A 23,556-nucleotide genomic window follows, 5' to 3' on the forward strand; every position below is an offset into this window, starting at 1 on the left:
TCCAAATCTTTCCCATGCAAGGTGCACTTTTCCCATTACTCAGCGCTTTCCCAGGAAAATGAGTAGGGCGGTGGGCGGGTGGCTGGGATGGTTCAGGTTCGGGTGGTTAGATGAAAGCCCGAACACATTTCCAATCAAAGTCGAGTTGACTGTGATGACGACGATGAGGAGTGCTCTGCCTTAATGTTTTAATTTTTGAGCCATTAACAGCTGCATATTTAGCAGTCTGGCATATGCCGCCGCACCGCAGGGGGGAAGGGGGGTTGGTGGAGGTGCAGGGTGAGGGTGGTGCAGAGTGGTGCAGAGTGGTGCAGAGTGGTGGCAAGTACATCATTTCAACATTTGCCAACATGCATTAAACAGCAGCAACAAGATGTGCGCGGAGTTGGGGCGACAACTCTCGGAAACAAAGCCATTAGATATATCGCGTCGAGCAACGCCCATTTTTTGCACATTTTCGGTTGCCCTCACCCACTCACACACGCAATCAAAGGATGCACACCCTCACTCACACTCACACACACACATACACAGACAGAGGCGAGCACACATACTTCGACACTCTCCAGGACATTTGCAACCCCTAACCGAACAGGACTGAACATCTTACCCCCGAAAAGCGAACAGCGTTATATCCAGCATATATTCCACGGCTTCTTGTTTTTTGGGCTTACTTTTAGTGCTCGTTCCGTCCGTTGGCGCAGCAAAAATTAAAAGCATTAAAAATGCCCAGGGAAGGGAGTTCGGTATATAGATTGGATGAGATGGGCTGGTCCGCATGGGTTGGGCTGTTGCACACCACTTCTGGGCCGGAGGACGTGCCACGCCGGCGGCTGAGGTGTTGCGATTGCAATAACCTTGCCCGGAAGAAAAGGCGGAGGGCGAAGAAAAAAAATTAAAACCCACAAAAAACACATCAGCCACGGTGGTACAGTGGAACCCAGGGGATTTGGTTTGTGGTTCTCGGGTTCAAGGATGTTAAACTGATCCCATAACTCTTTTCTCGACAACGGACTGGATTGGGTTAAGAAAATTAACTTGTTAGCTATTCTATTAAAGTTGGATCTTCATGGTTAATAAATTTTACATTTATCTGCTAGATGACATCTGCTCAATAGTTTACAACTAGGAAACCGCTGTGAAATAGGAAACTAACTTAGTTACTAATCCCCTTAGTAATTTGGCTGGCGATCACGTGCATTGCAATTATGCTTATAATACGAGTATGCCAACTGCCTGAAATGGGATACTGACTGCATGGGCAAATATACTGGTATCCCGGCAATGTACACAAATAATTAATTAAAGAAATAATAATGCCCGCAACCCTTTGGGTCTTGGCAATTCGATCTGCGATTATGCGATTCATCCCTCGGGACTTGGCCCACTGTGCCATCAGGTTCACCACATAACGGTGAATCGTCGGTCGTCTTTCGTCATCAGTCTCCTGCCCGTAACGACAACAAATCGTTGTGGATTTTTATGAGTTTCCTTCGCAGCCCTCCTCCGATTTCCCCCCTACAACATATACGCCGTGTTTGCCTTGTGACAGGCAGCAAACAGATTGTTTTTATCCGTGAACCTGAGGATGGGGTGGCTCATCCGCATCCACATCCACATCCGCATCCTCAAGCTCATCCACATCCTCATCCACAGCATCGTTTTCCACCCAGTGGTGGTGGGTTGCAGTTGCAATTTCCGTGGCCTGTCCCCTTTGCCTTTCATACATTGTATTCCTGCGCCTAGTCAACTGGCTTTAATTTAATTTAAACGACAATTCATGGCACGCACTCACTGAAAATGCTGAAAATTCTGAAAAGTGATCTGCGTGCGTGCGGGCTGTGAGGTCGATGCGGAGAAGCCCTTTACTACCCGGCCACGCCCACATTCCGACAGCCGCCTAATGAGACACATTTAACGGATCCCCGGAGGACAGGCACAATTTTACCAATTTCCCAACTATTATTGCAAGGCGAAGCGGAAACACTTTTCATTCATTGCGTCCGTCTGTACACACATACCATAGTATGCCATAGTACTATGGTACCCCATAACCGTATAGATGCGATGTGTATATTTACCCATGGGTCGAACCTATTTGCTTTTTGTACTTTTATTGCACCGGGATCGCGGAGAACCACCACCACCGACACCACCAACGGCAAGCAAAGCGGAGAAAGCCTGAGAAACTGATGGAGGGGTAGAGTTCAACTGTTGAGTAGTGAACGCTCGGCTGGGTTTCAGTTTTGCGAGCGGGTTTCGACTGAATGCATCTCAAGGGCCAAGGAGTGGGGGAGGGGGAGAGGGGGTAGCTTATCAGACGCTAAAGACCGTGTTGAAGATAAGCCCGAGCTTTGCCCCATTCTGATTGCTCCACTAAAGCGCACGACGAACATAAATAAATTGATTTGGGGTTTCGATAAAGTTCATAATGCATATATATATGGCCTGTAACGCACATATACTATAAAACGTAGGGAGGGAACCGATTAATATTGCCCACGTTTCCGGTGTTTGTTTTTTGTTCGATGAAGGGAGCAGGGGTCTGACATTATTAAAGTTCTGAGCACACACAAAAGGGTGGAGGGATCTAATTGAGAGCTTGGGAAACTTAATTTCTGATAGCCAAAGTAAACGAATAGATACGGTTGGGGATACTCCAGTGGGTTGCATATATGGAGTCAGATTTGTGGGAATTCTAGGAGCTTTGCAAACAAATTGCCTATCGAAAGGATCGTGCATTAGTTTGGCCATTAGTTTTATCGGGAAAATGCTACATTTAATCCTGCGCTGGAAGTTTTCATGGAAATTGATAACTTATCAGGGAGCAATTGAATGGGAATGGTAAATATTATTATTATCTTCGATGATAAAATGGGAAATTGTGCAATTAAAGCCGACTAAATGCAATATGTCAAGTAATTTAATTCACATTGCCATCTAATTTAGCTCGCAAATGAATGCTGAATGCGACTCTCAATTTAAAATCACTTTTAAATGAAGCCAAATTGAAATCAATTCAAATGCGGCACAGAGGCATACAAAGCAAATGAAAGACATAATTCGATTTAAGCCACCGCCATAAGACCCGATTGAGGGCCATTAGCGGGCATCCCCGAACTCCAAGTCGATTCCCCCTCCAAATGTAGACTCAAAAGGAAGACTGCCCTTGATGTTGAAAGAATTTACAATTTTGAGAACTTTCACTCGTTGCCAAGAAAGACTTTCCAACAATGGAAATTCTGATGATGTTAATACCCCCACAAGAAAATCAGACAAATTTATGTGAGCTTTCAATTTTATAATTGTATAAATAAACAACTATTAGCGGCACCAAAATGCGACATAATTGTCCAGTAATCCTAACTAATGAACCGACACAGAAGATGAACATGAAAAATGGAAAATGTGCTGCCCGAATGGTAATGGGAATGGGACTCGGATTGGAAATGGGAATGGGAATGTAAATGCAGATCAGACCAGTCTTAGTCCCAAGATTGGGAGTAGACCACCAGGTGTCACCGTCTCACGGTTTCCCATTGTTGTTTTTTTGGTCGCTGCTTCTGCTGACCAATTCGGACAAAAAATAAACCGAAATCAAATCAACAACAAATAAATAGAAACATTTTTTTGGTGGACCACTGGAAAAACTAAACCAAAAACCGAGACGAAAATTAAAATGCAAATGCAAACAAGCCCATAAAATTGAAAATATTTAATTAAAACGATGCGACACATTTCGGGAAAATGAGGCGGAAGGTGAGCGGGCCTGAGAAATTCCCAACTTTCCTGGCTTTCAACGTGGGCCGATGTCTACGTCTACTATAGCATGTTGCTGGGTGTCTTTAACTGTTTGCGGCTCAAATATTTGGTTGCAACGAAAATTAGAGAAAAAGAAGCTGTTCCGGGGCCAAAAGGCCGAGGGGTACGTACCAAAAACTACAACAGACAGCGCCTTTTATTGGTTTGTTTGTGAGTTTGTGTGTAGGCTTCAAACGACGAGATGGAGACAACGATGGCGACAATGTGACAACCACAACAATGACAGGCGGCTGGAAAGAGAGTAATGTTCCGAAAGCTTTCATATCGAAGTGGGAATACCCTATGGATAGGAAAATACAAAAAAGGATTCATACAACTATCAAATGGCTTAATATCATATTGTGACCCAGTTGTTCTACTTTCCGGTGTTTGGCATTCAACTCCATTTCCATTTTTATTAATTTAGGAGATAAAATGCTTGAGTTTGTAAAACTTTCAGCCATAAACATTTACATAATTAAGATATTCGTGGGGCGTGTTACAATGTTATTTAAATATGACAAGAACTTGCAACGATGTTAAAACTAAACATGAAACATATAAACTAGCATCCGTAACATACTTATACATATTATAGCAATATGCCTTCAAATGAAAACTAGTGGGCATACCCTGCTGGGGGGCAGGGTATTTATGTATAATGAGGAGTCGGCGCAGATTTTATTGCAGCATCACGTCTACGTCAACGTTGTCTACCGGATGCCTGCAATATATCAAACGGGAGTCGGCTCTCAAACTGGCCATTGCATCTGTCCCGCTCTGTTTCCCTATAGAGAATCCCCCCTCCCCATCCCGACGACGACTCTCGGTGTTTTGTCTGGCTCACTTTTAATAATTCCGCCCCGAGGCGAGGGACCGACGAACGGATGGTCACCTACACACAACGGCAATCGGAATGACAAACTATAACAATAGGAATATACTCCAGGCAATCCAATTGCAATGCCCGCGTCTGAGCTGCCCGTGAACCCCTCCCTTGGATCCGGCCATCTTCCATCTTCCCTCCATTTGTGTGCAGCGAGGCATAGAAATTCCAAGTCCGACTCCCCCAACTACGGATTCAGTTGTCCAAGCACTGCCGTTAATTATGGGAAGATTTCCCATTGTACAAATGAGTTGGAAGAACAACTTTTGTCAGGCCTAATGATGGGTAGTGGACTCGCGGGACAGTCGGAGTCCGGGGGAATGTCGCGTCTGGTTAGCTTCCAAAAATTTATAGAAGACTGCCTCCTCTGGATGGCCGGAAGAATGCAAATGGTGGGGAAAAGAGAAACCAAATTGGTTTATTACATTCTTTCATTAGGAACGGGAATGGGAACGGGAACGGAGACGGGGAGCTGTCGTCCGAAATCAACGACAATCAAATAAAGTTTAAATACATATTTTTATTTCATTACACACTTGAAAGTCTAAGCCCCGAAACGAACCGTGTCTCGAGAGCCGGGGATTTCGATGATGACGATGACGTTGGTGATGATGAGGCAGCGAGTATCTGGCGGATGCGATGCCAAGAGTGCCAAGTGCTAACGATTTGGCAATGGCCAGAGACATTGTCCCTCGTCGGTGGATCCATCTATCCGTCTGTCTGTCTGCTGGTCTGAGTGTCCCTAACCCAACGTGGCTAAATGTTTTTGCAGCTTTTGATTCCTAGAGATGGTGGCGTGAGCGTGGGAAATGACACTCCTACCTATGTGTATATATGACCTAATCCACCCTCATAAATCATAACTTAGCCCAGTTTATGGGCCCCAATAAACTTGTCATGTTTTCATGCACTGAGCGCGGGGGCTTTTGTAAAACAAATTAAATATGCAAATAGTTTGTCATATTTTATATTTGCTTTTAATTTCCTCGCGCACAACAACATTGAATTCCTCGAAAAAAAAAATGTATATCTCCTCTTGCCCTGATTTTTCAGCCATACCCTTCGCTTTATCTATGTCGGGCGATTAATTGGCGTTATAAATAAGCATTAAACGCTGTGGCACAACACAAATAAATTTCAATTTGTTGGCAAACGTGATCGGGGGGTGGGGGCAAACAAGCCGAGAAGAGAAAGGGAATCTTTGTGATGACCAAGTCACGTGCGCATCTCTAGGAACTGGCCGCGAATTGTGGCCGCTTACAGGTTTCGTTGCCTTTTCTTTTATTTATATACACTATCAGAAGGCATCACACTTTTTAAGGTGTTTAAAATAGTGCAGTTTCGAAACATCAAAATCACCCTATATTTTTTTTGTTGCATACTTCTCGAGACTCTTACAAGTAATTGCAAGACCATATTAAACCTACGTATATTAAAATGAATTTACTTAGTTATAGTGTATGTAGTCCTCGGCTTGACAAACTCAGTTTGATCCGTTGTCTTTCGCTTATTTTATTTTTTGGCTCGGATTTTTGTTGCCTGACTTTGGCTGACCAAAGGCATCAGACTCCGGCTAAAAATCCAGCTACAGCTACAGCTTCAGCATCAGACTCTCGGGAAACGTCGAACGATTGGCATGCGAAGTGGAGTCAGAGGAGGCGAATTGGGGGGTACTAGGGGATACTAGGGGGTACTGGGGGTACTAGCCTCTGACATCGACCGACACTCCACGCTGAATTGCGAATGGAGCGTTGCCTACATTGTAACTTGTTGTAGCCCCAACAAATACAACCTCGTACACTGTTAGTATAAATTCTCGCCTTTCATTTTGGCGAGTAGTCACGATTTATGCGAAATCATTATAGGCAAGTATTTCTCTTTCATTTTACGACGTTTTATCTGCAGGAAGAAGACACTTCAATATATATACACATTTATATATATACGTACATACATACATATATATATAAAGAGTGTACCCTATAATTGCAGTCGAGTCAATTAAATACATAGATTGCAGCATGTCGATAAGACATTAACCTTCCCTCGCTGATCGCTCTTTCTCTTCCGCACAGTCCCCTCTTTTAAACTCAATCTTATTAGTTGTGACTTGAGCTTTTTGTTTTCGGCTTGTCGTGTTTTTCTTGCTTATTTTTTAGCCTTTTACAAAATGGCAGGTCATTTCACTTAGCCAAAAGTGAGGGAAACAGCGAGAAAGGGACAGACAGCAGAAAAAGATAGCTGAGGTCTTCCCCTTCAACTTTTTTTACATTTTTTGTTTGCCCTTTTGGTGAGCAAATTTATGAAGACATGAAATGACTTTGATGTTTTTGCTGCTGCAACTATGCGAAGATGTTTTCCGCTTAAGCCACAACACCCCCACCACGACCATGACATGCAAAGAAAATGCTCAGCATTTTTGTAATTGACAAAATGGTTTATGTTTGGGGTTCCCTACGCAGCCTAGAATTCACTGCTGCTAATCAAATCTGCTGAGGCATTTGTATAATTTGAATGTCTGGCCAAGTGCAATTTCAATTAGAGTCACTTTACTGTGGGAATTTCTGTATCTGTATCTGTATCTGGCATCTCAAACTGCTCCAATTAATTGGCTGCGTAGTTGAAATTCCCTGCGATAAATGCGATTAATTGGAGCGCTTCCTGCTGACCAAGTTTATTGGCTGGACCCAACACCTGCTGCACTCCCATCGACTTTCACTACGCACGGCTAACCCTAATTCCTCCGAAAAGCCCAAAAAGACACGTCGAAGACGAGATAAACACAAACAAAACACTTGGCACCCAGCCGGGCAGGGGGCGTGGCAGGGGGCGCAGCCATCGGAGTGTGTAATCAACACTTTTATGTGATCCCCAATCCAATTCACAACTAATTACCAAAGCATCGATGGAATAGGAATAGGAATCGGAATTGGAATTGGCCTAGGGCATCACTACATCGGCATAAAAGTGTTGAAGGTATCGGGGGAGTGGGGGAATGGGGAATTTGGGGGGGAATGGCATTTGGATTTCGATTGGGCATGGAAATGGAAATGAAATTGGGTGGCTCTCGCAATTAACGCTGGCATTAAAATCAGCCCAACGATTCCGTTTCCAATTATTTATTACACTTTGTGGTGCCTTTTATGCTGCTGTTGCTGCTGCTGCTGCTGCTTTTGCTGCCCTGTGCAGTTTGTTTAAACAAAATCAATCTAAATCGATTGCACTACATTTGGAAAATAGAGACGTAAATCAATGGGCAGACGGAGAAGGAGGTGGGTCTGACCAGCCAACCAGGGACTACCAGAGATTAAAGGGCCCTCGGCGTGGCGATAACAAAGTGGTTTGTCCGCTGGAAATTAAGGCAAGCTGCGCCAAGTGAAGGTGCCGCGGGCAATGCCACCAAAAGAGGCAAGTACGTGTGCGTACTCTAAGTACACAGACTGGAATTTACAGGGTATCGAAAGGTATGTGGAGTAGTGGAATAATTATAAAAAGAAGAATTATGAAAGTACTATACGTCATTCCTACTATTCCTTTTATAAATTTGATACCCGGGGGATTAAATAAAGAAGGTACGGTATGAAAACCTATATATAAATAGTTATAGGTTTCTTTAAAAAGAATACAATTTATATAAATATCCTTTCTATATTTAAGAATTCATTTGCGTCACTTCTCCAGCTGTGTATTTACGTAAAATACACAAAGGATATAAGTTCTTAATTTATGCCGCCCAAAAAACTCCGTACATTACGTACATTACGTCCATTAGTAACCAAAAACAAATCCGAATGGTTTGACAGAAGTCAAGAGTATCGATTAAAATGCTTTTATTGGAGCAAATAACAAAGGCCATTGAAAGTTATAACGGAAAGTGGCCTCGACTTAACTTCTGGCATGCGTACCTTTTATGATAAAGTCATTTCGTATGTGCCTCCGCCCCCGCCCACACTTTTCAGAGGATATCGGTTAGTCGTGACTCCCGATCCCACGCTCCCTCCTCAAGTGTTTATTTACACTTGTCGTATGTCTTATTTCTTGTTTGGAGTCTTCGGCGTGGTTTCTTCTTTATTTTTTTTTTTGTTTTAAGTAAGCGATTAGTGGCGGGAGACAATGAAAATTTGTCACTTGACAAGGCAAAAACAAAACGATTTCCATTTGCCCGACGACAAATGAGACATAAGGCAGGCATAAGTGGATCCCAATTCTGCCCCTTAAATGCCAATGTATTGGAAGTAACAGCCAAATCAACAAAACAATCGTCTTGAGAGGACGTTTGTGGGATGGAATGGGATGGTTTCGTATGGGATGGTATGGTATAGTATGGTATGGGATGAATGGGAAGCCCGCACACACACACTCGATGATTGTTATTAGTACATTTGCTGTGGAGTATATCTAATTTGCCATTGATGTGTGCATTAAGTTTGTACTGGGCGGCATAGCGCATAGGAATTGTCGTAAAGCATTAGTGTCCCCCGAGATTAGAGCGAATAGAGGAGATAGGCCGATGTGGAAAGAGGCCATGGCGGAAAAAGGCTGGCTCATCGCCCTTTTATTTGACATTGGGCAATATTTATTGCGAACTCATTTCAATGCTGGCAGAAACTAGGAAGAAAAGCTGACAGCGAGTAATGTACAGTAGAACTAGAACTAATGTACTATGATAGCTACAGTAGAATAGAAAAGTTTAATTTTACTATGAGTATTAATAAGAAAATAAATATGTTGTGGTTCGACTTGATGAGAAAATAAGATTTAAAACTAGCATTTTTAACTTTAAAGAGGACATTATACAGTTAAAATCAAATACCAAGTAAGTAAAATTGTAATTATAGCAGCGCTTTATGAATTGTATTATTTTTCACGTAAGTGAGACCCACGACAGTTCCTTTTAGCCAGATTGGACTGTGGAAGGATAGCGCAGGCGACAAGCTACGCAATTCGAACAAAGCGGAATGGCAAAATACGCCATCAAAATAAATAAAAACAGGAGAGAACGGAACTGAGCGAAGGCGAAAACAAATTCGGTAGCACAGCATTCGGGGCTTTGGGCGGGAAAGAGATAGAACGAGGGGAGGGTTATACGTTACACTTCAACGTTACCGTTACGTCCCACCCAAAATGTAATGAAATCCTTTGTGTGCGTGCGCTTACGTGTCGGTGCGTATGCGTGTGTGCGTGTGTACGTGTGTGTGTGTGCGTTTTGTTTGTCAACTTTGGCGAGGCGGGACATAAAAATGCTAATACAAAACACTAGAGCAAATTGCGGCAAAATAAGTTGTGAGTGGCGCTGCTGGAAGTGTGTGAATGTGTGAGCGCCGAACTTGGCACCAGCAAACTAACAAACTAACTTTGCTCGCAGGATGAACGCAAGGACACTTACCGTTTTAATCAGGCGAAAACACCGCTAATCCAATCGTAATCGTAACACCCACACAGACAAAGAAACAAAACACTAACACAACAAAGACACTAATTTTCGGCACTTTGCAGACGGAATTTAAATTCGACTTTTGCGCTTTTCTGCTTTGCGACTGCTGCGGCTGCTGCTGCGATTTGTGCTTCAATTCGATTCGATTCGATGCGATTCGCGCAGACAAACGAAATTCAGGAATTTCAAGTGGAAATCTCGTTTGAGCACTTTTCGACCTGCGACTTACGAAGGCGGCGCGGCAGAAAACTTTGGCCTTAACTTGGCTTTAAAATGGCCGTGCAAATGTGACTGGCAAAGAACGCGCGACTCCAATTTGCCAATGCATAAGTTATGTTTTTTGCTTAAGTTTGGCAACTGCAAATTCTTAGGTCTTCGATATCTTCACTTTTGTTTTTTACTTTATTTGTTATTTTTTTTTTGACGCTCTACGCGACGCGGTTGAAAGTGATGCGTGCGTCCGCCCGCTTTCGTTGCCGTTCGAATTTTTTATGTTTCTGTTTCGCTGCCGTGCAGTGTTACCAGACGCTGAATTAGCTTCACCCGGCATGCTCCTGGCCTAGCAGGAATTGCCTAAAAAATACCGCTTTCCCACTCAGTTTAAACGTTGCTTGTTTCGACTTAAACTCCTTATATTATAGTTAATTAAGCTCAGAAAACTCTCATTATTAACATATGGAACATATTTTCATGAACATGGACAATTTATTTAGCATTTGGTCATAATCATCCTAGTATAGTGAGTACTTTTACTACAGATATTAGTTCCTCTTTCTAACCGTTTAATTTGTCTGAGACTCATATCAAGCTTTATTTACGTATAATTTGTATTAAAACAATTAACTAAAATTGGCAAAATAACGGTATTATAGATCTATTTTTCTATGTGAACTTCACAAAAGTTACAGTCGGGACTCAAACCACTTGAACTGGTTCTTTGAACCAGCGCTGCCATTTGTACCAAATATTCGCCGCCAATTCGTGCTGATTTGAAAAATCCGCGGATTAACTTTTTTGCAGGCCAATCCGCATGCAATATGCAAGTCACACAGAAAACACAAGGAATTGCGTGACATTTTAATCGAAATATGCAGAAACTTCCCTGCCCGCCTCATAAGCCACCTTTGTTGGTTACGCCCTCCTGGACTTCCGCTTATTTTCACTTTTTTTCAACTGGTCACGTTTGTTAATCGGCTTAGGGCCAAGTACGTTTTCCCTTTAATAGATGGCCCTCGAGAGCAGGGCACGTAGGCCTCCCATTGTTGGGATAATTTTAAGGGCAACTGCGCAGACAGGCGCGATCCGTAAGCCTAAAATATGTGTATTGGATTGAAATGGGGTGGGTTGATCGACCGGCAATACCGGTTATAGGGATCAGAAGAGCTCACACTTGGGAATACCAACTAGTTGTTTTCGTTATTATTCGCATAACTACAAAGTAATATTCGTATTTAGATAACTAGCGCTAATCAAGTCTAAGAAAGCAAGCGGATATGTGGATCGCATAAGAGTTACGCTATGTACGGTACGATATTAGTCAGTTAAATCACAGATGTATTATTTCGCGCGCACTCCTCCGCCTGTCCAGCCTCCAGTTCGAGCTCCAGCTCCACGCCGGGCGTCCTATCCGGCGGCTCGGCGTTCAGCACAAGATTCTCTATGGATCGGAATGAGGCGTCCTCCAAGTGTGTGGACATGGCGGCGGTTGGGGGACGAGGCAGGGTGCTGGCAGTGACCAAATGTCCGCCTCCCTGCGACTGGCGATGTCGCACCGAGGAGCGTAGTATGGTCACCACATCCTCCGCCGTATACGGCCGCCTCTCCAGTGTCGAAGCTCCCGAGCGATGCAGTTTCCTGCCCAGCGATTGCGAGCGTTGGGCGTATCCAACGGGACGCTGGTCGATCTCTATTGACTCGGGACTGCTGCTGGAAGCTGGCGAAGGATCCGCGTTGAAGCTACTGCCAGCTGGATTGGTCAGTATGGTCAGGTAATCAGGCGGTGCCGCTGGCGATGCGGACTCCGCATCGAGTGTGAGCACGGGTCGAGTTCGACTTGAGTCTCCCAGTACCCTGTAGGTTAATTGGTCATTAATAACTTTTCTGTTTCTATTGAGGGATGGTTTTTTTATACCTCCTCACGCTGCGACGAATGCTCTGGCGAAGAAGCTTGGCAAGGCGGGCCCCAGTGGCCGTGGTGTAGGACGGAGGTGGCGTGTACTTTGGCGGAGCGTCATTCTGTGCATCGTGTTGGCCGCCCTCTGTGGTCTGGCCCAACGCATTACGACGACTTTGGGACGCCGTTTGTCGGGCGGATGGACGGCGAGGTTCCTCCCCCTCCTCGGGCGGTCGATACAGCAACTGAATACGCTAAAAGACAAAGGAAACGAGAGTTATTAAAGTGCTGAACGGCAAGTCAACTAATATTATAGACTCACCTCCAAGATATCGGGAGGGCCGTGGGCCAGATACCGGTAGATTTGAATAATAGCCGTCACGGGAATGACTAATAACACTCCAATTTGGATAAGACTGCCCATCTTTCTGGACCAATAAGTAAAGTATGACTTTCCACGCCAATAGTAGAATTGATTCGACAAGGAAGCCTTGTAGTCCACGACTGACAATGTGATGAGGCCAATGGGCAGCAAAACGTTCCAGGACAAAGCCAGGAATGCTGACATGGAGCCACAAAGTCTCAGATCGTTCACCAAGTCATCGCCGTTGTAGGGACGTCCCCGTATTAGAAAGACGCCAAAAATCTGAGCCGTCCAGATGATCGGAATAAACCAGGAGCCACCCAGTAGAAAATCTACATAGTACAGAATCGAGATGCCCATCTCGGTGGCGAATGGGATGCTTAGAAGCAGACCAGTCACGCAGCTCAACAACACCGAGCTCGTGGAATTACCTAAGGCACTTGAGATGGGTTTCCACATCACACACAACTGCGCCAAACCGAATCCGGCGAAGGTTGCAAAGGCCACTGCGGCCCAAACCCACGATATGCTATCACTGGCCAGTGAGAGCACGGCTGGAAAGATTTCCGAGATGAAGCGCAGTGCCTGGAACCCGCTCTCCACGTGAATCATGGTGCGATTTCTTCTGTAAGTTTCCCCTATGAATGAGGAGTAGTGCGGAATTAGCGAGCGCGGGTAGGAAAGTAGATAAGGATTGGTGTTGGATTGCAGCGAGTAAATAGACGCGTAGCAATCTGGGTTTTCTGTAATGAATAATACAATTAGTTTAAAAGTAAAGCAAAAAGGTGGCTTACACTCACCAAACGATCCTGGCACATAAACGTATCCATGCTGCCACAGAATCTGTGCACAACACAGAGCTAGCAGTGCCATTAAGCCCAATCCGATGAGGGTAAACAATACCAGGAGAATCGCATCCCTCCTCAAAGCGGCCTTGTTGGCATTGGTGTGGCTTCTGCTCGTAATAGCGATTACGGATGCACCTAGGAGGCCCCAAGTAAGAAACGTTTCCTGCGTGGCCGCCGTCCAGCTGTTTGAATTCACCAGAAAGTCGTCGAAATCGCTGGCAGCAAAGATGTTCTACAAAAATTCAAGCATATCGATTATTTAAAGAGTTCTTGTATGTGTCTGGTAACAAACGCACCTGTATCCTGCTGGGATCCACGACATAGACAAACTTCGCCGTCACTACCGCAAGAGCTACCAAGGGCAGAGTGTAGATAATGTAAGCCAACTTTCCCAAGGACTTCAGACCCTTACAGAGGATGAGGAACACGGCCGCCCAGATGAGGGCCAGATAGAAGGCCAGCTGCTGAAGGAAGTGGCAGTGAGTCAGTTAGACGGGAAGCGGGATAGTGGGGAGGGTGGAACTTACCCGATCATTCACGTGGAACCGTATTCCGCTGGCATCGGGATGTTTGGCCAGATGCAGCCGCTGCAGCACCACCACGTTGAAGTACTCGGCCACAGTCTGCGTAAGGTTCCCAGTGGCATTCGATGCATCATAGCGATAGGGGAATGCCATCTCCTGCCAGCGATATCCACTGCGAGCGGCTGTCGGGAACACATCCCTAAGGTACACTAAAATCCAGGCCAGCGATACCGTTGAATACAAGGCCAGAAAGCATTGCTCCATCACCAGCGCTATGCCCACTCCTGCGCAAATCGGACTGATCTTCCACATGGAAACGGGTCCTGCGCGAATTTTGGCACCCAAGCACATTTGCAGCCACAGAAGTGGGATGCCGAAAATTACTGAGAGCAGAAGAAACTGCAGCAGAAAGTTGCCACCAAAATTAATGGTGAGCACGGCAAATCGGCACATATTAAAGACTCCCAAGGTGCATCCAATCAGGGCAAGGGTACGACTCCCGGCGTGGGGCCACTGACTGTTGAATCCGCACTTCTCGCGCAGCAGCAATTGCAGTTGGTGCAGCGGCTCCAGGGGCGTAGTGCTACTGGCACTGCACATGGTCGTGGTTTGCACCGGATCCGGCTCCTGATCCTGTTCAGCAGAACTGCTTCCGCTGCTGCTGCTGTCCGAAGGCAGGGAAACTGGGCTGGGCATACGTGAAGAGCGCGCCGAGCTAAGTTCCGAGCAGGTGGACATAATAGGATGCGTGGGCGTGTCCTGTAGCTGCGGTTCCCTCAACTGCACGCGCGTCGGAGCGCTCTGTGGCCGACTCTGGGCTAGAATCAAGGAGCGAACTGGGGTCGGAGGTCCTTCCAAGCGGCGACCATACTGGCGGGGTCGCGGCTCTTCGCTCGATGCCCGTGCGTTCGTTTGCAGGAGGTTGTCGAAGATGTGTGCCTCTGTGAGCATCTGAGAGCCATCCGAAGTCGCGGCTGAAGCTTGGCAATCGCCTTGGGAAAAACAGCGACGCATTTCCGCATGGCGTCTTGGGGGCAACTCCACCAATAAGGTGGGTATATCGTCTTCCTCTCCTTCCGCCTCAACTGTAGCTTTGGTGTCTTCCTGCTGCAGGGCGCGACGCAAGGACTGTCGCCTCCAAACGTCCATCGCGGGTTCCGTGGAAGTCTCCAATGATCCGGAAGAGGAAGCTAGAAAAAAGACAAGTTTAGAGTAGTGTTACATAAGTTTTTAGCCGACCTAAGAGCAAGTTCAAGCCGAATTATATTGGATTACAAGATGCTTTTGGCATGGCTATTTACTTAAAAGAGATTACGAACCTATTTGGCTTGTGGGCCTCATTGAACAGCTGAACGTCTTCCTTATTTGATGTTCTCTTTGGAAATCACCTTGGGCCGCCTCTTGATCTTCGCTCCTCTTTTTATTTGACTTCTTTTTCCTACTTAAAGGCAGAGTTCTGGTTCTAGGTTCTCTTTGCAGGCTGGTGTGGCCGTCAATGATGATGAGCGAGTCTTCGCGGCTTAAGGCATTATCCATCTCCTCCAGGTAGTTGTCCAGATCCATCAGATAATCCTCCACCTTGTCATCGTCGCTGCCGGAGTTGACAGATCCGCTTGAGCAGGTGCCATTCAGGTGCGACACATCGTGTACATCCAGAATGGCATCCAGTTCGCTGAGCACACATAAGGCTTCATCCGTTTCAGCAGCTTGTTTGATCGGCGTGCTCAATGGCGCCTGTTGCATCTCCTGGCTGCCACAGAAGGCACTTCGTTCGTCCCCCAGATCATCACCCAATCTGAAGCTGATTGGTTGCAGCTGAAGAGGTTGCTTTGTTTGCTGGTGAAATGATTGGGGCGTCTGCTGGATCTCGATGAGGTCCTCATCGCTCAACTCGTCGTCGTAGTAGGCACAGGCCTGCCGTATCGATTCGCTGGACAGGCTGTTCGAGAGTCCATATTGCTCCTGCTCCAACGGTTGCTGTTTGCCGCGGGCTCTTTTGCCAGTTCCCGTTCCCGATCCCAGTGCTGCTCCAGAGGATGCTGCTCCCGTTCCTGAAGGCGGCAGGCTGGAGTAGGCATTTGAATTGCGCTTAAAGTCCCGGCCTGCTGCTTGCTGCTCCTTACTGCTCATCTTGGTGCATTGCCGGATGTCGCAGCTGATTTGTCCTGCCGGCAGTGTTGAGAAGCTTCAAAGTCGGTCCTGCAGAGGATAAAAAAAGTGTTGATTAGGACCACGCATTTGAAATGGTAACAAATAAAGAACAAATAAATAAAGATCCAAGAAGTTAGGGAAAAAAGTAGTCAGTTGGTTTTAAGTGGCAATTAATTTTCTCTTTGCTTAGATTGTTTTATAGTAACATGTATCTTACACAAAAACTGTGAAGCTAAGTGATTTATTTAATTGCGTTAAGAACTAAATAGGAAACTGTGAAGGTGAAATCAGCATTCTAACCGGTTAATTGCTAAACATTTTTCAGGTAAAAGTTTGAAAAGTGCGAAAAGGTTAATGGAATAACATTTAAAGGAATTCTATTAAGATGTATTAATTCCAAAAACGTTCGATTCGAGTAACTTAAACAAGAATTTATGATTCATAAAAAATGTCATATTAATTTGATAAAGACTTGCATAAACCGTTACAAAAGTTGAGGTAGCATTAAAGTATAAGTTCAATGCTGTTTAAAATAAAAAGAAATATTCCCAAGCATTATATAAGTCATAAGGAACATTTTAAAAGTGAAAGCAAGGAACCACTTAAAAAGTGTGTCGCATTGAGAAATCTCCTTAAATGGTGACTAATTTGAGAATGACTAATGCTCATTTGGTTAACCGATCGATTAAACGGATTTCTCCGCTTAGTGTTTTTCTTTTTGTTAACTAACTAACAAAAGCTGGCAGTCAATTGATGTGGCTACTAAAACGGGCAAACTAGCTGGTACTAATTCAAACGAGTTATTTCGTTAGAAAGTATACAACTTAATAACCGAATCGAAAAACGATAATTAGCGAACAAGAATTCCAATAAAATGGTGCTAAATAAAGCGATGATTCCCAAATGAAGCTCAAGTTAGACAAATTCACATTGTTTTTATGAGTAATCCAACCTTCTCACGGAGTTCAAAGCTGTATAGCATTTAATTGAGTGTACCCGCGATAAGACTTGCTCCCATTTAAGTACAGATTACGTCAAATCAAATGAGTTGTTTCTGTTTTTTGGGAAATCCAATGATAGTAAATGCCCTCAATTAAGTGAGAGCCCTAGAAAATAGTTTGTAAAAGCCACAAGCGTATCAGAACCACCGATTGGGACAGGTCAGTGGGAAGATCACTTTGCATTATATGGAAAAATGCAATCAAATGCAAACAAGCGCGTGCTCTGGCGTTTTTACGATTGTTTGCACGTGAGTGAATCGCGTCAAGAAAAAATATGAAAAAAAAATCTACAACAGCTGCTGTCAAATGGTCGAGAAAAAATATGGAAAAAATGTTTAATAGTAAAAAAGAAAAAAAAAAAGTAAGCAAGTGGGCAAGGCGAAAAAAAATAAAACAGCAGGAAAGAGCAGAGCTCATGTTCATTCAACTGATCAGGTGAATGTACTTCCGTTAATAATTTGTTAAGGCACGATATAAACAATCAAATCGGAAAGGGAGTGCTGGAGTCTAGGCCTTAAAGGGGGAGATCGTTGGCACGTTACCTCGATTCACGTCAAAATTGTTTTATATTCGCTGGTTTTTGTTTATTCGTATGAATACCCTTGAGTAGTGGAGTTTATTCAGTATTAACGGAGACATTTCCGACTTGATTGCGGCATCACTAAATGAGTCGATATGCCGAGGAACAAATAAACGTGAGTCCTGTGGTCAGGATAGCAAATGAAACGAGGCAAACGGTGGTAGTTTTCTATTGCATGTGGCAATGTTGTGTTTAATCAAAAGCCGCACACAGTAGCCATGGCAACCGGCGAACTCAACTTGCATAAGTTTGTTCGTGCAGTTTGTTAGCTGTTCACCGGTTATGCATCTAAGCAAACATTGCTGTTTTTAGAAATATGAAAGTAGAAAGACTGATTATTCCACAGACAAGTGCACATCATACCAGCTATCCAATGGATTGTGTAACCATATGGCCAAATCAATAAGTACTAGAGCATCTGAACTTCGTCTTGGCCCACTGCCCTTATCAGTCTCTGCTCTGCGATCTGCTCACTGAATCACAGAGTCTGGTTTAGCTTTGATTTCATTTTGCATACGCTTAGCCGTGACCTTCGTAGCAGCCATAAAATCTCCGAAACTCACACACGCGCACGCGCACAACCAGTCTTGCACTTCTTTAGCTTTTGGTAATATACATATGTATGTACATACATACATATGTACATGTGCGAATGCGACATGGGAAGATGGTGTGGCGTGGTGGTAATAGAATGGGCAGCATCCACACATTAATTGGTGGCCCAGAGGTCAAATTATTTAGCGAAGCAGCGCCATTGATCGCAAATTCACATATGTACACAAACAGATGCAGATACATATCTACATATGTATATAGCAAGCAACCACGTACCGTTAAATTTCGCTGGCGCTCTCGTTTTCTGGCATTTCTCGCATTTTCGCACCGCGCACAGAAATGTAAACAAAACAATTAGAGCTGCCGCCACCGAAGCAGCAGCAAGTGCAACTCACAATCGATCGGCAACTCTGGCGAAGGTCACCTCGCCAAATGTTGGGGCTAAAATGGCAACTCCCAGGTGCGGTGCACTAATCGCCAAACATCGCTGCCCGCTGGCCAACTTGTTTTCCTTTTCTATTCGTGGAGTGTGCAATTACAATGAAATTGACATTCACCAAGCAAATAAAACTAGTTAATGCTGCCACGCACATACATGTATATGCACACACACACACGAGCGGGCAAACTGGGGAGCTGGCTCCATTGTGCGTGAGCAGCATGTCCGCGTGTGTGTGTGTGTGTTAGTGAGCGACTAGGGTTGCAACTTATGCTGATCGCGAGATGCGAGGCTCTCAACGGTTTGATCTGCGATGCGGGCAGGTGCCGCAGCCCTGGCACAGTGGAAACCGGCTAGGAGTAACTGGAAGTTCTATGAACTGCCCTGATCTGTTTAATCAAGTAGCTTAAAACATAATTTAAACTACTCTTAGATTTAATGATTTATAAAAACTGTTTCTCAGGCTGATAATGCAGAAATGTATCAGGCATATGAATAACGCTAAAAAGGGCACTTAAAACCTTATTCACTTGTAATGAGCTTTAATGGGTTTAATGAACTCCACGAATGGGGGCAGCGAAATACAAGTGTGTTATGCAAATCTGTAAGGTTTTGACAGTAACTGCTGCGGATCAACGACGGATTAGCTTAGGGCAAGTTCACTGTACTTCAGCTATCTACCACCATGGCAGCTACTCTTGTAAAACATCAAACGTTTAGATCGGCACGTTTTTCTGCCAGTTCCTCGTAGGCAGATAAGTGCAGCAAGTGAGGGGTGCGGCTATCGCATTCGATCCCCCCTTTCGGACTTGCATATGAGTAATGCAGTCAATAAAGTCCCCGCCGACTGCAACTGCGCCTCCAATTGAGTTCAATATTTAAGGGAAGCACTGGGTCAATTGCTAAACAAACGTTGTATACACTCCGCAGATATGGATATAGAAATTCTGAACACATTCGCAGTCCAGATAGCGGGAATTTGTTATTTGTTTATTTTTGCATTCTCTTCTGGCAGGCGGAAGAAAGAGAAAGAGAACGGTAAAAAGCCCGCCCTGCTTTTGTTTTTCTTCTTTTTTTGCGCTGTTGACACACACACGGAAACCCACACACAGCCACAGGTTATCCAGAGTTTTAAATGAATAACCGTTCCGAATAAAAAAAATAAACGCTGATTGGGCTTTTGCGGTTCGCTGGGGAATACCTTAATGGGTGGATTGGTCATTCTCTTCAGAAGGTAGGGGGTTGGGGTAGAGGGAGGTGGAGGGTGAGGGACAGCGCACAGCTGTTTCCAGCGACTGACCCGAAAAGAAAATGTGAAAAATGGAATAAAGCCAAGCGCGTATGCGCAGCACGCTCGACCACCGAAATTACGGTGTGTACTTGTGAGATTGAGATTTTCAGATACGTGTCGTGCTCTCTCTCCCCTCCCTCCCTTCCACCATCCATCTCTCTATCTAAGCAACGCTCGCTGAGCGTGTGTGTGCGTGCGTCGCTTTGTTTCTCACCGTACGAAAAAGTGTTTTTCAAAGAAGATTCCGAAATGGAAAGGTAGCGGACTGAAAGGGTTTTGGCTGGGGCGGGGGGAAATGGTCACTGCTTGCCACACCACACTATACTGCACTCTCTGTCCCGCTCGCTCCCGCCCACACTCCGTAAAATGCAGCAGTAGCAGCAGCAGCACCACACACACGCACACACTTGCACTCTTCCTTTGAAATACTCGCAGAATATACTCACACACGAGCGCGCGTTTGGTAATTTTCGATTTTACATATAAAATTCGCCGTGGCTTTGGTTCGGTTCTTCTAAAATCTGTTCACTAGCTAATGCACTTCTTGGCGTTGGAGCTTGTGTGTTTTTCGCGACCAGAGCTTCATTGGAGCTCGCTTACGAGCAGCGCACACGACTTCACGCGGAGAGCTGAAAACGATTGCTTGGATACCAATATTTTGGTACTTTTGCGTAGAGCTGTCAAAACATCGATGCCACTATCGATAGTATCGAGCGTGCATCGCGATGATATCGAGATAGTTCTGCGCAGTGGAAACAGACTGTTACAAGCTAATAGCCTAATCTCAAGGGGCACATCCATTAAAAACCGTTTGGATTTAAAACTAAGTAAAATAAATAAAATATTTCGAAGAATATTTGTAGAGGATCTAATTAAATTCCATAATAATTGGAAACACCTACCCTTCTAACCATATTCATTATTAAATTAATACAATAGATTCCTCCCAAGGCAGAAAATAATATTTAACATTTACATATACATTTATTCGTATTTCGCGAATGCATATAGTTGTGTGTAGACCATACTATCAGCGGCTTATAAACATGATCAACAAAAATACATACATGTGTTAATAAGAGTACGATAACAAGAAATACATAAGTGATCTGCGGTCGTGCCGGAGCTTGATACCCTTTTCAGTGCGAAATAGAGCAGTTCATTTATATAAGGTCTTTTCAGCGTGTATAATGTCTGGTCTAAAGGGATTCGCTCGGACACAAGGCGATAGTTAGTAACGACAACTCACAACCGTAGCTAATGTAAAAACGAATAGCTGCAGTTGGCCAAGTACTTAGTAGACGATTAAAGGTATTGCATTAGCTAATCACCGGATAATTTGAACTTCGCTGTAGTAGTTTGTGTGGGTGCTATCAATCGATTCGCTTAACAACTAACTGGTGAACTCTGTATGATGTCGATATGCGCTTCACGAAAGGAACGTGCGCACGAATCCCTTGATGTCTGCGCGGCACATGGGACAATTGGCCACACTGGGGGCGCATTGGTTGCAGGTGGCTATACAGATCGGAAGAACAGGAAATTAGATACAGCTCAAGGTACATGATAGGTCAGCGACTCACCCAAATGGCCACAGGGTAGGAACACCACGCCAACCTCCTCGTCCAAGCACACCTTGCAGAGGCGTGCATCCTTCAGCTGGCGGTTTTCCTCCTCTAGTGAGAGATTTCCGTTCGGTGTGGTCACCGACATCTTTTCTAGTTCGCCAGTGATTTTCGAAATATTCGCAACGGGAGCTGCCTGTGGTTTGGCTGGGATGGAATCGGCCACTGCTACTGGCACAGATGCCGCCTTGCTAGTGGTGGCCTGACATGGTTCAAGGAAAGGAGCACTTGGCTCTGGCGGCTCACGCACCTCCAGGGCAGCTTCTGCGCCTGCCTCGTCAAAAATGGCATGCAATAGTTCGTCCAACGTGGCGAAAGCGCATCCGGAACTCAAGAGCCTGCGCTGAATGGCATTGCGCACAACTCCTCCATCGATGCCCAAGGCTAGGGCCTCCTTGGCCGGCGCTTCGTCCATCAGTACGTCTGCCTGGAGCGATGGAGCTGGAGCAGTGGCTGGCGGGGAACTGGCGTTGGCAGCCGTTGCCGCGAGCACTTCGCTCACATAGGCTGGACCCTTGGCCAGCAGAACGAACTGGCACTTTGGCGACCACTTGGCGTGCTCGAACCACGGCTCATCCTCCTTCTGCCACGAGCGCAATCCAATGTTGCAGTGGAAGCAGCGCACTTGGTCGCCTATTTTCTGATAATATAAGCCAGCCTGGGCCAAAGCAGAAGCGGGCTGAATATTGGTAATGGGCCAATCGGAGAAGGTTCGCATTCTGGCGTCCACACAGGCATATTTTGGACGCAGTGGCAGGGTTGTTGGCTGGATGCCCAGCTCATCCAGATTCTTTCCGGTGGCAAACTCTATAAGTGGTCCCATTTGCACACGAGGACACTGTGGGAAGAAGCGCTTGTGCTCGTCGAAGGCGTTGTCGTTCTTCTCCCATTTGGCAATCACTCCGTTGCACCAAACGCACTTCACGTGATCCAGGCGGTTCAGGTAGTAGAAACCAGCCTTCGCCAGAGCCTGCGGCGTGATGTTGGGATTCTGAAAGGAAGATGGTGACATTTTAAACTGAAGTTGACCTAGATTTAAAATTATTCACTTATGAAGAAAAAAAAAATCAATGAACTTAATTTAAAGTAAGTAATCCTATTTCTCAACTCGTTTCGTGGAAAATACGTTAAGCTGAGTTTAACTAATTTCAAAGAACTAGTTTTATGCCCCAACTGATTACCAAACATCTTTCAGCTGAATTGTGTTAATTTGGCAGCTTACATATTTCGCAAGACTTTTCTTGTTTGTATAAAAAAGGTTTCGAGATTATTTCGACTGGAATTTCCCTACGCTTATTTACGCTACATTTTAAATACGTAAACAATCTTACATATGTACTTATAGTGAGCTTGAAACTGAAACCTTATAGTGATTACAAAGAGCACGCTTTGGTGAATCACCAGAGCCTAGCGACACCAGCTCAGGGTACTCACCGGCCAGTCCTTGAAGGTTTCCAAGCGATTAGCCTCCAACAAGAGATCGGGACAAGCGCAAGACTCCGGGCTGTCCACCACGCTGTTGCCCTCCTTGTCGCTCTCCTGACTCCTCGGCACATTGCCGCAGTGATTCGGAGCCAGAACCATGGAGCAAATGGGCGAGGAGCGGCGATGGCGCTCCGCCACCTGATCGCCGTACTCCCAGCGGTCGATGCGCACGTGGCAGAAGTGGCACTCGGCCTCCAGCCAGTTACCCGTGGCGAAGAAACCATTGGCCACCAGATCCTCCGCGGAAACTGGGGCATTCAGGGGCCATTCCCCAAACGTCGCCAGGCGAACGCTCTCCAGCTCCATGTGCTGCTCTGTCATCGTGGCGCTATTGTTTTGGATCCCAATGGATCCACAAATGATGTAATGTCACCAAGGGACCAGCAGCGAGCGCAGACGAAAATGAAAACAAGGCAAGGTAAAAATATAAACTTATTGTAGCGATGTAAAAAACTGCAT

At 45.2% G+C, this 23,556-nt stretch overlaps 3 protein-coding genes across 5 annotated transcripts in view; all 3 read right to left on the bottom strand.

The window, feature by feature from the left end:
• Positions 1–10,589, bottom strand: part of LOC122612336 (protein slit) — a 53,179-nt gene extending 42,590 nt beyond the window's left edge. The window contains exon 1 of the mRNA XM_043785880.1: positions 10,074–10,589. The gene's annotated coding sequence lies outside the window, so the exon portion shown is untranslated. The remainder of the gene's footprint in view (positions 1–10,073) is intronic.
• A 929-nt stretch (positions 10,590–11,518) lies between these two features.
• Positions 11,519–20,628, bottom strand: LOC122612176 (sodium-dependent transporter bedraggled). Of its 3 annotated transcripts, none has more exons than XM_043785618.1 (8): positions 20,434–20,628; positions 15,290–16,169; positions 13,974–15,160; positions 13,743–13,907; positions 13,399–13,678; positions 12,557–13,341; positions 12,253–12,488; positions 11,519–12,191 (listed from the first exon to the last, which is right to left on the bottom strand). In XM_043785618.1, exons 2-8 carry the CDS (start codon positions 16,098–16,100, stop codon positions 11,663–11,665), a joined length of 3,993 nt encoding a protein of 1,330 aa, XP_043641553.1. In that variant the 5' UTR covers positions 16,101–16,169; positions 20,434–20,628; the 3' UTR covers positions 11,519–11,662. The 3 variants fall into 3 exon arrangements, with proteins under 3 accessions (XP_043641553.1, XP_043641551.1, XP_043641552.1); XM_043785616.1 differs by having other exon boundaries at positions 13,743–13,910; XM_043785617.1 differs by lacking the exon at positions 20,434–20,628 and adding an exon at positions 18,534–18,552 and having other exon boundaries at positions 13,743–13,910.
• A 323-nt stretch (positions 20,629–20,951) lies between these two features.
• Positions 20,952–23,555, bottom strand: LOC122612537 (death-associated inhibitor of apoptosis 2). Its single transcript, XM_043786225.1, has 3 exons — positions 23,047–23,555; positions 21,571–22,603; positions 20,952–21,505 (listed from the first exon to the last, which is right to left on the bottom strand). Exons 1-3 carry the CDS (start codon positions 23,416–23,418, stop codon positions 21,417–21,419), a joined length of 1,494 nt encoding a protein of 497 aa, XP_043642160.1. The 5' UTR covers positions 23,419–23,555; the 3' UTR covers positions 20,952–21,416.
• Position 23,556: the final 1 nt, after the last annotated feature.

The sequence above is a fragment of the Drosophila teissieri genome, chromosome 2R (assembly GCF_016746235.2).
Source record: "Drosophila teissieri strain GT53w chromosome 2R, Prin_Dtei_1.1, whole genome shotgun sequence".
In the NCBI taxonomy this organism is placed as follows: domain Eukaryota; kingdom Metazoa; phylum Arthropoda; class Insecta; order Diptera; family Drosophilidae; genus Drosophila; species Drosophila teissieri.